Genomic DNA, 14,087 nt, shown 5'->3' with positions numbered 1-14,087 from the left:
ATATTTTTATTTGTATAAATTTATTGAGGGTAAAAAATAATTTTTGATATAAATGTAAATTTGATAGATTGTTTACTTCATTAATATTTGTAAAATAGTAATTTTAATATCATTTTTTATTTTAATTTAGAATTATTGAACATAAACATATAGTATTTGTTTGGGTTCATGTTAATGATAAAGTAGGGCTAACAATTTTGACTCCAACCCACCCATTTGAATAGTGGGTCAAGATGGGTCAAATGACCCATAAGGGTCAGGAAAAAAGGGTTAGGGTCGATTGGGTCAATGGTTACCGGATGACTCCCTCTTTGGGTTGGATTTATTCTACTGAAACCCTCCCTCTCCCTCTCTTTCTCTTTCATGCCGCCACCGCTAGTCACCCCTCTCTTCCTCTCTCTCATGTCATCAATCACCTTCCTTAGCCCCTGCCTCTTTCTCGCCCAAACCTCTGTGTGAAACCGACCACCTCTCTCTCTCTCTCTCTCTCATTCATATCCTTTTAGTTGAAATATATGTGTGTGTGTGTGTGTGTGTGTGTGCATTTACATTTTTTGTAATTTTTTTGCAACGTTTTATATTTTTTGATTTTTTATAATTTTCCTGTATTTTTTTACAATTTCTGGTGTTTTACATGAAATATATATTATTTACTATTTTCTATGTTTTTATAGTTTTCTATTTTTTTTATTTGAAAAAATTGGAACTTTTTTATATTCGTTTGTTCTATGTTTTTATGCGATTAAAACAAAGAAAAAAAAAACTACTTTAAATTAGGGTGTCAAATGGGAGGGTTAGGGTGGATAATGACCCATAGACAAGTGTGACAAATGGGTTAACGGGTCAATATGAGTGGGTTGGTACTCAACCCACACCTAACCCAACCCACCCCACCTATTTGCCACCCCCGCCAATGTGTTTTTTTTTTTTTGTGTTTGCCACAATGCAGGGTTTGGGGAGGGGTATTTTTAAATACAATACATGGATTATATCTGAATCCTATCGAGTCCGACATATCGGGTTCGGGTCCCAGCATTAAATAACAGGATTGGATGCGGACGTAGTTTGATCCGTCCGTTTATAACCCTACCTTTTACGATCTCGCCCCCTCTCAATCAAATTCATCCTTCACCATCTGCAATCTAAAGTTTAGATGTTTCCTTTGAACGAAACTCAAACGAAGACAAATCCATTAATCCAAGTGTTTTTTTGGAGCGTTAAGAAGCTCTCAAAGAAAATCGTTCGTCTCTGCCTTTCCAGAGTTCGATGGACGAGGGATTTGGCCGGTCAAAGATGAGACATCTTTCACGCTATTAACTATTTGAGGAAGTTCACATGAACGAGCGCGCGGTTGAGGTGATTCTCTGCCGATTTTCTTCTTCCGGTTAGTACTTAGTAGTTCTTAATTAAATCTTCTTCCGCTGATCGGAAGTCTTCCTTCGAAGTGGTGACTTCGTCGTTTAAATTTTTGAATAACATTACTCTGTGTGTACTTTGAATTATGATGAACTAATATTTGTTGTTTAAAAGGAGCGGGGACCAGTAGGGCTGTATTTTTTATGACCATGACTGTTTATTCAATGCCTAAACGAAAAGTATCAAATATTCGGATCAAGTAGTAGAAATTGTTGGCGGAATCATATTCAAAGAAAAAACCTCAGAATGAATTTGCTTATGATTCAATTTCTACCGCCAACGTTTATTTTCTAGGCACGTTATTGTCTTGTTGATAGAAACAGAAACACGAATAATATTGACAAGTAAATCCATTTACATCACCCTAACGTCCATGAACAGCGGAAGAAAGATGAGTCGATAAGAAAAACCAAGAATCAACTGCTGTTCTGATTTCTGAAGTTGGTTCTAATACCGGGAATCACAAATTCACAAGCCACAAAATGGGTGCCATTCCAGGTTGTAATGTCCAGAACAATGTTGGCACAAATCGACAAACAGCCCAAGTTGCATCTCTGATCTCTCTGGGTTCTTCTTCTTGCCTATCCCATATATATATATATATATATATATATTTTGATGAATTTGCCTATCCCCTATTAGAACCTTGCTGAACTCAAATACCTTTTCTCTTCTTACTCTTCCTCACGAAAAAACAGAAAATCAGATTAGAAGGATTTATTTCTCCATTGTTTATGACAGGTAATGGAATAACTAGTTAGGGCTTCAACTTTTGTTATTCCTATTCTTCTTCATAAAGAAACAAAATATCAGATTAGGTCCTATTTATCATATGTTGGAATTTAGGATTTACCACTAAGGGGCCCTTTGAAGATGTCTAAAGTGGCTGAGCTGAATGACTTATTAATTTGTCTTTTAGTAGATGAAATATTTAAAATATCCAAGGGTATAGTGACCTATGTAACTCCAAGGTAGGGCTGTCAATGGACTGGACATAGATTGGATCCAGTTAAATCCAATCTGATTAAATTGGATCTTGACATCCATTATGATTGTTGGATTGGATTGGACCATTATATTATTGGATCGGATTAGATTGTATTAGATTTGATACATTAGTAATCTGATCTAATTTCAATGTAACTTATATTCTTACTGATGCTTTATTTATCAAAAACAGTTAACAGACTGCAAGTTATTGTTTGAGATCATGATTGGAGCTGCTGCTTGAACTGCATTACTGAGCTTTTCATTTGATTGTTCTGTCATCAACCGACTAAGGCAACACTAATATTAAGTTTCAAGATGTCCAAGTCAGTGTTTTGAGGTTACGAGTAAAGCCTGTGTCAAAGCCAGTGGATATATTTTTCGATCGTATGCATTACCTTCTTCCTATCTCGCCATTTTCTTTGAGGTTCTCTCTCTCTCTCTCTCCATTTTCTTTGTGATTTGTTTACACTAACCTCATATGTTTATGAAGCAGTAGAAAGAGATGTCTCCTCTAAATGGTCATTTGGTCAAGTTAACAAAAAGTTCATTGACTAGAAACTCTATTCATCTTTTTGACTTCTTAGAGGTTTTGGTCAATATCAGATTACACTTCCCAACTCCATAAGAAATGAATAATTCTTTGGTAACATTTCAGAGTTGTTTTGGGTTAAGAGGGTAGATCAAGTGATCTTACTCTTTTCTGGAAATGAAAGTCTATATAACTGATATTTCTCTTTATATGTTTAACATTTGAAGTCTTTTGCACTGGTCTTACAGTCCATAATGGAGAATTCAAGAGGGATAATTAATTTAGAATTATTTATGATCTTTAGAGTCCTTTTGATTCTTTGAGAAACTTGTCTTGTAGAGACTATAATCAGTCCTACTCTAGATGCAAATTCGGTAAGAAAAGTTCAGAGAATAGAAGAGAAAGAAGAGAGAGAGAGAAGAAGAAGAAGAAGAAGAAGAAGAAGAAGAAGAAGAAGAACTCAAAAAAAAAGTGTGTGAGTCGATTACACATTGCCGCCCCACTCAGATATTTTTATTAATAGTTTAAAACATAGTAAACTTACAATATTGCCCCTACTGTCTACTATTAACATAAATAAACAACAGCTGAAAACTAACTGAAATAACTAACTTACTGACACTACTAAAATGCCAACAGCTAACATGCTAACAACAACACAACTAACACGCTAACAATAACATAAATAACATATTATTGTTCTACAACTCTACACTCCCCCTCAAGTTGGGAGTAGATATCAATCGTTCCCAACTTGTGCAAATCTATCTCCAACTTGTTCTTTGGGACTGCCTTTGTAAAGAGATTAACAAGCTGCATGTCAAAGGCATAGTTGTCAAGGCGACGCCTAGGCAACAAGGCGCCCTTTGAGGCTCGCCTTGCCCAACCGCCTAACAGTTTTCTACTTCCTACTATAAAATGCTTTTTTTATTCATTCTTTTTTGAGATTATAATTATAAAATAGACATTATTAAACTAAAATAAACATTTTGTGTGTTTATATTCTAATTTATTTTTATTATTTTCTTATTTATTAGGGTTTAATCAACACAAACATTGCTAAGTGCTGTATTGAACCCTCAAAGACTTAAAAACCTGAACCAATAAGTAAGGAAGAACTAAAAATTTTATTTAATCAGCACATTTTCCTCTTCAATATATTCTTCTTCTTCTTCCTCTTCTTCTTCTTCTTCTTCTTCTACTACTACTACTACTACTACTACTACTACTACTACTATTACTACTAGCAATACTTTTTATTTTCCTCTTTTCCTATAATAAAAATAAGGTTCAGCCCCTATATTTTTTGAATTTTATTTTCCTTCCTTTTCTTCTCATGAATATGTTGATTTTCTATACTTTAATATGAAATTTATACTTATGAAAACCATGAATAATTATTAAAGAAATATGGTTATGGTACCTAGGGAATTACCCTAGGATCTATTTTTTAACATAAAAAACACCATCGCCTAGGCGATGCCTAGTGACTAGGCGCCCCCCAGTCGCTTAGCCTTGCCTTGGCACCTTGAAAACTATGGTCAAAGGCAATATATGGAAGACACACTTCTTGAGAAGCAATTCTCTTTGATGAAGTGTCAATCCACTTCAATATGCTTAGTTCTATCATGTTGAACTGGATTATGGGCAAGGGGTGAGCATAATTCGGTTAAAACCGAAAAACCGAACTAAAATTTCGGTTTCGGTTTAATCAGTTCGGTCTAATCAGTTTTTCAGTCGAGTTCGGTTTTGTTATTCGATTTTTTTGTATTTCGGTTTTCCATTTCAGTTATCATACTTGATAAATCAGTTAACCAAAAAAAACTAATTTAATTTTATAACTATACATTTTAAATATTATTTATATTAATATATATCATATTTGGCTATTTGCCAAATTTCCAAAACAAGTAAAAAGAGTTCACTCTTCCTTCCTCAATCGTATTAGACAAGTAAACTACACCTGTGCAGGCGTCTAAGTGTCTTCCAAAGTCCTGTCAATGCAGTCAAAGAAGTGTCTGAACTCTGAAATGTCAGAAATCTGTATTTTAAAGAAAGAGCGTCTGCATCTCTATGACGACCATGACAGAAAGTATAAACGACAAAGAGAGGAGTCGGGACGACGGAGAAGTGCGACAAAGATTGGACAAGTCTCCCACTAGGGTCCCTAGGAAATGCTTGGTTTCCAGTGATTACGTTGGAAGGAGTGAAAAGGAGACAGGTCTGTCGGCAAAAAAATGGATAATGCAGTAATGTCAGTCCATAGCAAGGAAACAAGCCACAACACGCGATAGTGGGTTCCTGCAATTCAGCGAACAATGGACTAATAAGGCGAGATCCAGGTGGAGATTCGCCTTTGCCGCCTCACCCTACCATAATCAAAGAGAGACTCGTAGCTCAACATCAGGAAATCCAAGGGCTTCTGGTTGATAACCAGAGATTGGTTGCTACCCATGTTGCGTTAAAGCAGGAAGTGGCAGCTTCCCAGCATGAGCTGCAACGTATGGTTCATGTTGTTGGCACTTGGATGGATGGTTGATTACTGTCGGATATAGGCCAGCAAGAAGGGAAATAGTAGTCGTCATTTCGATCTTGTATAAGCTAAGTCGGTTTTAACCGAAATATCCAAAATAATCGAAAAAAAATTCGGTTCGGTTTATTCGGTTTTCACAAATTTCGGTTTCGGTTTGGTTTACTATATTAATAAATCGGTTTTTTCGGTTCGGTTTTGAACTAAAAAACCGAATGCTCACCCCTAGCTTCAGCACTAGAACGAGCAACAACATTTTGTTCCTTGTTTCTCCTATCATCAACACACCTTGCCCAATCATCATCTGTGTAAACTTCTATTTTCATGTGACCATTATTTTTGAAGATTATTCCTCTGCCTGGACAAGGATCCTCTCAACTACAAGAAGGTGAATGGTTCTGGGGGAACGCATATATTGGCTAACAATACTAACCACGTAAGAAATGCCCAATTGTGTGAGGCAATGATAAAGGAGTTTTCCAACCAATCGTTTAAACATAACCTTGTCTTCAAGGGGCTCTCCACCTTTTGCACTTATCTTATGATCAAGAACATACTTCCTTTGGGAGACAAAAATCCCATATTTAGATCGTGCTACCTCAATTCCCACAAAATACCATAGTTCTCCCAAACCTTTGACCTCAAATTCTTGGTGAAGCAATCACTTAAAAGAGCCAATCTCATGAATATCACTCCTTGTCATCACAATATCATTCACATATACAACAAGTAGAATCAAGGAGGAATCAATTCTCTTAATGAAAAGAGTGTGATCTGATTGGGCTTGTACATAGTCGAATTTTTCAAGGGCCTGTCTAAATCTATCAAACCATGCTATTAGAGACTGTTTCCGTCCATATAAGGTTTTATTCAGCCGACAGACCTTCTTCCCCACTTCTATACTATAGAATCCAGTAGGTAACTCCATGTACACCTCCTCTTGCAAATCACCATTGAGGTAAGCATTCTTTACATCCATCTAAAACAATGACCATGAGAAATTTGCTACAATGGATAGTAAAACTCTAATAGTATTCATCTTGGCTATTGGTGAAAAAGTCTCCAAATGGTCCATGCCATATGTATGTGTAAACTCGTTTGCAACTAATCTGGCCTTATATCTTTCAACGGAGCCATCAACATTATGTTTCACTGTAAACACCCATCTACACCAAACTAGTTTCTTCCCTTTAGGTTGATCAACTAATTCGCATGTATTGTTCTTTAGAAGAGCATCCATCTCTACCTTCATTGCATCCTTCCATTCAGGTACTGGCAAGGCTTCCTGCACTATTCTGGGAATGAAAATAGCAACAATAGATGCCAAAAAAGACTTATAGGATGGAGACAAATGATCATAAGACAAAAATTGGGATATACAATGAGCTGTAGATGAGGTACAACGACACTTCCTTTTACGAACTGCAAATGGGAGATCAAGATCATCCAAAGGAGGAGGAGAAGGCTCAACAATGGGAGGTATGAGAGGTATCTCATTTGTAGCAGGAGATAAAGGAACAATGGTACATAGATCTAGAGCCACAAAGGAAATTGGAGTTGGCCTGGACTGTTGATGATCGAAATCAACCTACCTCCACCGCCTGTGATACACCCTCAAATCCCAACATCTTTGATAACCCTCCTCACTACACTCCCCTTCAGCAATTAAGATAGGTAATGGAATTTCTGATGAATGAGACCCCATCTCACTACTCTCCCCCTGAGAAGAAATTCGATGATAATAGGGTACATCCTCAAAGAATGCGACATCCATAGAAACAAGTCGTTTCCCAGAAATAGGTTAATAACGGTAATATCCTTTTTGATTTTGTGCATATCCAAAAAAAAATCATTTTGAGGCTTTAGGATAAAATTTGGAGCAATAAGGTCCAAGAATCTAAACAAAGCAAGTACATCCAAAGGTCTTAAGGGGAATAGTAAACAAGTCCTTATCAGGATATAATAGGCTAAATGGAATTTTTATATTTAGGACCTGTGAATCGGTTGATGAGATACACAGTAGTAATAGCAGCCCCTTAGAAACGTGTGGGAACATTGGAGTTCAGCATAATGCTTCTAGCCACCTCCAATTTATGCTTATTTTTCCTCTCAGCAACCCCATTTTGCTGAGGTGTATGGGACAGGTGCTCTGATGGATAACCCCATGGTCAAGGAAATATGAAACCAATGGTTTTGCAAAATACTCTTTAGCATCATCGGATATGAAAATTTTGATTTTGACCCTAAATTGGGTCAAAACCATCTAATGGAAAATCCAAGTCAGGGTAAATACCTCATTTCGAGAGCGCATAAGGTAAACCCATGAGAAACAAGTGTGATTATCAACAAACAACAAAAAAATATATGTATCCCCCCATAGAAGTAATGTGATGCGGTCCCCAAACATCATTATACACAATTTCAAAAAGAATACTTCTTTTGTTGCTCAAAGAATAGGTTGTTTACAATGCTTTGCAAGTTCACAACTTTCGCATTTTAAACTAGACATTTGATTTGACTCAAACAAACTGGGAAATAAACTCTTCAAAGACCTAAATGACAAATGACTTAACCGATTGTGCCAAAGCATAACTTGGCTCACATATTGAGAAACTAATGACCTCCCCACTTTTTTATCCTCCCCATGTGAATGCCCTCCAAGCAGGTAGATTCCATTCGTCTCACGGCCAATCCCAATCACCTTCCTTCTCTATAGATCCTGAAAAGCACTCCAATCAGGAAAGAAAGTATAGTTTTGATTTTTAGTGATGCTATTAACCGAAAGCAAATTAGTACTAAGTTTAGGACCATGCAAAACTAAGGAAAGGATATGGCATAAGACATGGGAACAAGGGAGCCATCAACAATGGACACTTTGTCTCTGCCAAAGGATAAGCAATAAGTAGTAAACAGTGAGGATAAGCCAGTCATATGGTCAGATGCATCTGAATCTATAACCCAACAAGGTTCATTGTTATTTGGGGTTGAAGCATGATATGTTGAAGCCCTTGTACCTAAATGAGCAAATGCTGAAGTGGGAGTAGCAGCTGAGATGAAGAAGCTGAAGTGCCAACTTCACTTTCCATCTGAGTTAGAGCAGCTCGGACAACAACTAAAGTGTCTAAGGATGTAGCTCTTGTGCTAGAGGATGATACACCATCAATAGTAATTGCCACATTGGCATTCCCCTTTTTGTTTCTGAGCTTTGTTCGAATTAGTTTGGCATGATCACAAACTAGTATGCTTCGGTTTTTGCAATGATCACAAACTAACTCCCTCTTGTCTTCTTTCTTCATATCCCTTTCCTTGTCACCTCCAAACTTTGGTTTCACTACTGTCAGGGCTGATTCGATAGGTTGCCTCACAATATCATATTTCTGAATTCAGACCATCTAGGAATTTAAAAACCCTATTGGTTTCAACCTGTTTTTTGTATTTTTGTGCATCCTTCTGACTTTCCCACTCAATTGTCTCTAGGTGATCAATTTCATGCCACAAAGATTTCAAAGTAGATATGTAAATTGAGACTAGTTTTTCTCCTTGTTTAAGATTATTGACTTCACATTTCAGCTCATAGGCCCTAGTAATATTAAGCGGCTGAGAGTAGGTTTCTTTCATGATGTCCCAAATTTCTTTAGCAATTTTGGCCCACAAGTAATTTTGGACGATATGAGGCTGCATGGAATCTGCACAGCTAAGTCATGACCAAATAGTTCTCCTGAACCCATTTGGCATATAATGGATCTTCCTTGGCTGGTTTCTTTGCATCCCCCATCACATAGCCTAATTTCCCTCTACCTCCAATAGCCATCATAGTTGACTAAACCCATTTCAAGTAATTTGATCCATCAAATTTGACAGTTGTAATTTGAAAAGTATTTTCAGTCATGTTTCCAGCTGCCAAAACACTTTCCCCTTTAGCCTTTAACTCAGTTCCTGCCTTCTCCATTAAGTAATTTATGAAAAAGAACTCTTTTTTTTATGCTGAAACTGAAGAAATTATCACCCAGAAATTGCTAGCAGCCAAATTAGAAAACTAAAAAAGGAATAGCAAACACCCAGAAATGTTGAAACAGACCTAATAATCTCCCAAAGATTATTATCAATCAGTCTGGAATGCTGAAACAGATCTAACTGTTACCCAGAAACTAATAACAGTCAGAAAACTAGGGTTTAAATCAAAGAAGTGATCGTGGGTTTGAGAAAACCCTAAAAAAAATCCAGAGAAATCAGAAAAGCCCAGCCACTCCTTCCAGATCACTCTAACCAGTTTCTGATTGGTGTCGATCTCAAATAAAAATTGAAGCTTACCCAGAACAGGCTGGCCGCCACTTCCAATCCTCAATCTGAACCCTAATCTTGAATTCTTTCCTTCCCTGTGATTCTTCCTGATAACGGGACACTTTCCAAGGATCTACAATCCATTGAAAACTGCTGCACTCTACCAGTAATCTCCAAGAACCAGCCGATGGACCATTCTTGCTAAAACTTCCAACCCTAGGAAGTTCTCATGCAGTCGGCCTGATTAGACTCACATGGGAAACCCTAGGTTGGCTCTTAATACCAACTTGTCTTCTAGAGACTGTAACCAGTCCTACTCTAGATGTAAATTCAGAGAATAGAAGAGAGAGAGAGAGAGAGAGAGAGAGAGAGAGAAGAGAGAAATCAAAGAGAAGAGAATTCAGAAAAAGAGTGTGGGTCGATTACACATTGCCGCCCCACTCAACTATTTATATTAATAGTTTAAAACATAGTAAACTTACAATATTGCCCCTACTGTCTACTGTTAACAGAAATAAACAGCACCTGAAAACTAACTGAAATAACTAACTTACTGACACTACTAACATGCTAACAGCTACATAAATAACATTATTGTTCTACAACTCTACACAAGAAGACTTGTCTTTGTCTTCTGTTGGGACTCTGAGTTTCTAGATTTATGAGTCTTGAAGAATTGAGAACAGAGGTCACAACTCTTCAGCTTTTCAAAAAGACTTGTCTTTATCTTCTGTCAAAGAATAGTAACACCCAGGAAATAGGACCTTACCTCTTATTCTTATGTTCCAAGTGGATTCTAGAATCTGAATCTAAAAATATTTCCGTAATTTAAAACTTAGCATCTAAGATTCTATCCAAATTTATTTTCTAAAATCTTCACAGTTATTGTTGGAACTTACAAAAAATTAGGAAAGAAAAAGAATTGAGGAGAAAGGGATGTTTACATCCAAAGTGGTACAAAGTTTGTTTATCAACTATTTATTTCATATGATTGCAAACTAACTTCATCATTAATGTTAGTCAACGAATTTGATGTAGATAAGCTCTGTAACAGGTCCAAGAAAGCCCTAATATAGGAATTGCTACAACTAGTTAATAATCATCACCTAAGTCAAATGAGTTGCTTAAAGAGAAGACGTGTCTTTCTTTAATTTCTAAACCTCTATCTGTTACAATCTAGTAAAAGCCTTATTTTTCTTTCTCAAAATTTTTGACCTTTGATACATGAATCTCAATATATGTAAGAGTCTGTGATTTCGTATTATTATTTTGGTTATGCTTTTCTTTTTATGCAGTCTTATGGTTTTGTAGTTTATTGATTTTCTTTCTTTTGTTTGCTTTTGTTTTGTCTTGATGCATTAAGGATGAATGAACCTAGTTTTGGAAGTCCAAATGATGATGAAAATATCATTGAGACATCTACAACATCTACTTCTAGTCGAAGGAGGACTAGATCTAAGGTATGGGAACACTTCAAGAAAGTGAAATTGGATTCTGGGGAGGAGAAAGCTGTTTGTAAGTATTGTAAAAAGCAGTATACAGGAGGAACTACTAAAGGGACAAGCCACTTGTTAGGTCATATTCCAAGATGTCCTAAAATGAAAGAAAATGGCACTAATGAACCAATGACATTGAGGTTAGAAGGGGCAACTTCCATGTTATGTCTTGAAAACTCTAAATTTGACCAAGACAGGAGTCAAATGGATCTTGCAAGGATGATAATGAAGCATGGCTATCCCCTTGACATGGTTGAACATGAATTTTTTCAAATATTTGTTAATAATCTTCAACCGTCATTTAGACTTGTTTCAAAAAATACAATTAGGAATGATGTTATGAAGGTTTTTTCAGAGGAAAGGGACAGGTTATATAAATACTTTGATAGGCTGTCATGTCGGATTAGCTTAAACATTGACATGTGGACTTCAGATCAAAATTTAGGCTACTATTGCTTGACAGCCCACTTTATAGATGATGGGTGGGGATTGAAAAAGAAAATTATCGCATTTACAGCGGTGGAATGTCCCCATGATGGAAATACCTTATACAAAATTGTCATGGAAAGGTTACTATCTTGGAATCTTGACAAAAAAGTTTGTTCTATTACAGTTACTAATGCCCCTAACAATGATATCATGGTTAGAGAGCTTAGGAATAAACTTTGTAGTCAAAGTTTGCTCCCATTAGATGGTGAGGTATTTCATGTCAGATGTATTGCTCATACTTTGAATCTTACTGTCCAAGATGGGTTGCAAGAAATATCATCATTGTTATATAAGATCCGGGAGAGTGCTAAATATGTAAGATTGACACAACAAAAGAAGCAAAATTTTGACAATGCAAAAAGTCAAGTGAAATTGCAGCATAAAAAAGAAGTAGTTGTTGATTGTTCAACACAATGGAACTCCACATATGATATGTTAGAGTCAGCTTTGGAGTTAAGAGAAGCATTTTTCCAGTTAGCTGAGACTGATCATGACTACAAGTATTGTCCATCTAATGAGGAATGGGAGATGGGAAAAGTGATTAGGGATTGCTTGAAGGTTTTTTATATTTGTACAAAGAATTTCTCAAGTACCAATTTTCCAACAGCAAATATTCTTTTTTCTGATATTTGTACTATTAAACTCCGATTGCATATGTGGCAGAATAGTGAATATCAGTATGTTCGTTCAATGGCATATAAGATGAAGCAAAAGTTTGACAAATATTGGGATGAATGCTGTTTGGTGCTAGCAATTGCAGTTGTACTTGATCCTAGATTTAAAATGGAGGTTGTTACTTATTACTACAATCTCATATATGGAGAAAATGCTGAAAGACACATTATGAGAATTCGACTAGCGCTTAATGACCTCTATTTAGAATATGTGGGTAATGATGTTGGCAAGAAGTCACTTGAAGACTCAAGTAGTGCATTTCCATCTCAGAGGGATCATGATCCTGATGATTTTTTGAGTGGTTTTGACAAATGGTTAGTTCAAGAACGCTCAAACTATTGTTTTGGGAGCCGGAAGTCAGAGTTGGACTTGTATCTTGAAGAACGGTTATTTCCCAGAGATGAAGACTTTGACATTCTAAGATTTTGGCAAGTTGATTGCCCCAAGTTTCCAAAGCTTTCTAGATTGGCTCGTGACATTTTGGCAATCCCGATATTGACTGTGACATCTGAGGCAACATTTAGTACCAAGAGTAGAATAGTTGATCAATACCATACTTCATTACTTCCAGAAATTGTGGAGGCTCTAGTTTGTGGGAAAGATTGGTTAGAAGCTCCAATTAAAAGAAGTAAGTTAAAACTTTAATTGCCTATAATCATGCTTTTGATTTATATTCTTTATTACTAATATGGGCGTCTGTGCTTATGTATATGTCTATGTAATAGATTTGGATTTTGAAGCAATTGATGCTTCTCCTATATGTGTGGCTTTTACAGCTGATACAAGTCAAACATGTAAGTTAAAGTGCTTTCCTATTAGGGTATAGAATTTCAAATATCTAATTTTTGTTCATTGCATATTACAGGTTCAGTTAGAGAAGCAACTTAAAAGGAATCTCGTTGCTGTTGGAAAATGATCATTTTGAGGTATTTCTTAGTCACATTTTTTAAAACTTATGATTACTAAAAAAGTTAATAGACAAGCAAAGAGGCAAAAAGTAATATAATGAAATGATTGGGTTGCAAATCCAGGTCTTACTTTATTACGCATTGCCCATGTGCATCCAAAGGGTCTGTCCTGAATTTGCTGCAAACGGACTGTCGTGGATGCATGTGATGCTAATTACTTCATTTTATCCTATTAGCATTTTATTTATTTATTTTTTCTACTTATGAGGACTGAGGCTAAAAGGCTGTTTGTTTTGTAGAAAAGTTTTGTTTTTTCAATGGAAACACCTCCAAAGGCCCGCCTGTTTTGGTCACTAGCAATAATTTTGTTTTGAAACGGCGATTTGTCTTTTGAAAGAGGAATTCCTGCATCCGTTTCTTTTACAGGCAATGTCATATGACGTTTGAATACCTGCATATATGTTTTATCGCCGCTCGGTGCTCACTATTGGCAGACCCCTGACCCCTAGTTTGACTAAAGATGAAATATGAGTATTCTCAGTTTCTCTTCGATCTCTCTACTTTCTGCTTTCATTTGGCATTTGTTGAATATTTTATCGTGGTTTGGATCTATATTCTTAATTACCACAATCCAGAAGATTCCAGAATGTGTTTCTTTCCTCTTAAGAATACTCTCCTTTTGTTTTGTTGTATAATTCAGCTGTTATAAAAAAAAAATGGTCTCTAAGTATTGTGGAATATGCAAGAGGAAAAAACTTTTATCGCATATCCTT

The 14,087-nt window shown here is 36.2% G+C and overlaps 1 protein-coding gene across 13 annotated transcripts; it reads left to right on the top strand.

Annotated features, from left to right (window-relative positions):
• Positions 1 to 1,067: 1,067 nt before the first annotated feature.
• On the top strand, positions 1,068 to 13,980 carry LOC148868076 (zinc finger BED domain-containing protein RICESLEEPER 2-like). Of its 13 annotated transcripts, none has more exons than XM_088971441.1 (6): positions 1,068 to 1,356; positions 2,597 to 2,830; positions 11,110 to 13,034; positions 13,132 to 13,200; positions 13,272 to 13,332; positions 13,741 to 13,980. In XM_088971441.1, the coding sequence occupies exons 2-5, from the start codon at positions 2,793 to 2,795 to the stop codon at positions 13,292 to 13,294; spliced, it is 2,055 nt and encodes a 684-aa protein (XP_088827567.1). In that variant the 5' UTR covers positions 1,068 to 1,356; positions 2,597 to 2,792; the 3' UTR covers positions 13,295 to 13,332; positions 13,741 to 13,980. The 13 variants fall into 13 exon arrangements, with proteins under 13 accessions (XP_088827567.1, XP_088827563.1, XP_088827560.1 ...); XM_088971437.1 differs by having other exon boundaries at positions 13,619 to 13,980; XM_088971434.1 differs by having other exon boundaries at positions 13,614 to 13,980.
• Positions 13,981 to 14,087: the final 107 nt, after the last annotated feature.

This window comes from Nelumbo lutea, chromosome 2 (genome assembly GCF_056320005.1).
Source record: "Nelumbo lutea isolate HS-2025 chromosome 2, American lotus-T2T, whole genome shotgun sequence".
Taxonomy (NCBI): domain Eukaryota; kingdom Viridiplantae; phylum Streptophyta; class Magnoliopsida; order Proteales; family Nelumbonaceae; genus Nelumbo; species Nelumbo lutea.
This window is presented reverse-complemented; position numbering and strand designations above follow the sequence as displayed.

Coding starts and splice junctions, on each gene's coding strand:
- LOC148868076 (XM_088971441.1), top strand. CDS start 2,793: ATGCATTACCTTCTTCCTATCTCGCCATTTTCTTTGAG. Junction 13,035..13,131: donor AGAAGCTCCAATTAAAAGAA/GTAAGTTAAAAC, acceptor TCTATGTAATAG/ATTTGGATTTTGAAGCAATT. Junction 13,201..13,271: donor AGCTGATACAAGTCAAACAT/GTAAGTTAAAGT, acceptor TGCATATTACAG/GTTCAGTTAGAGAAGCAACT.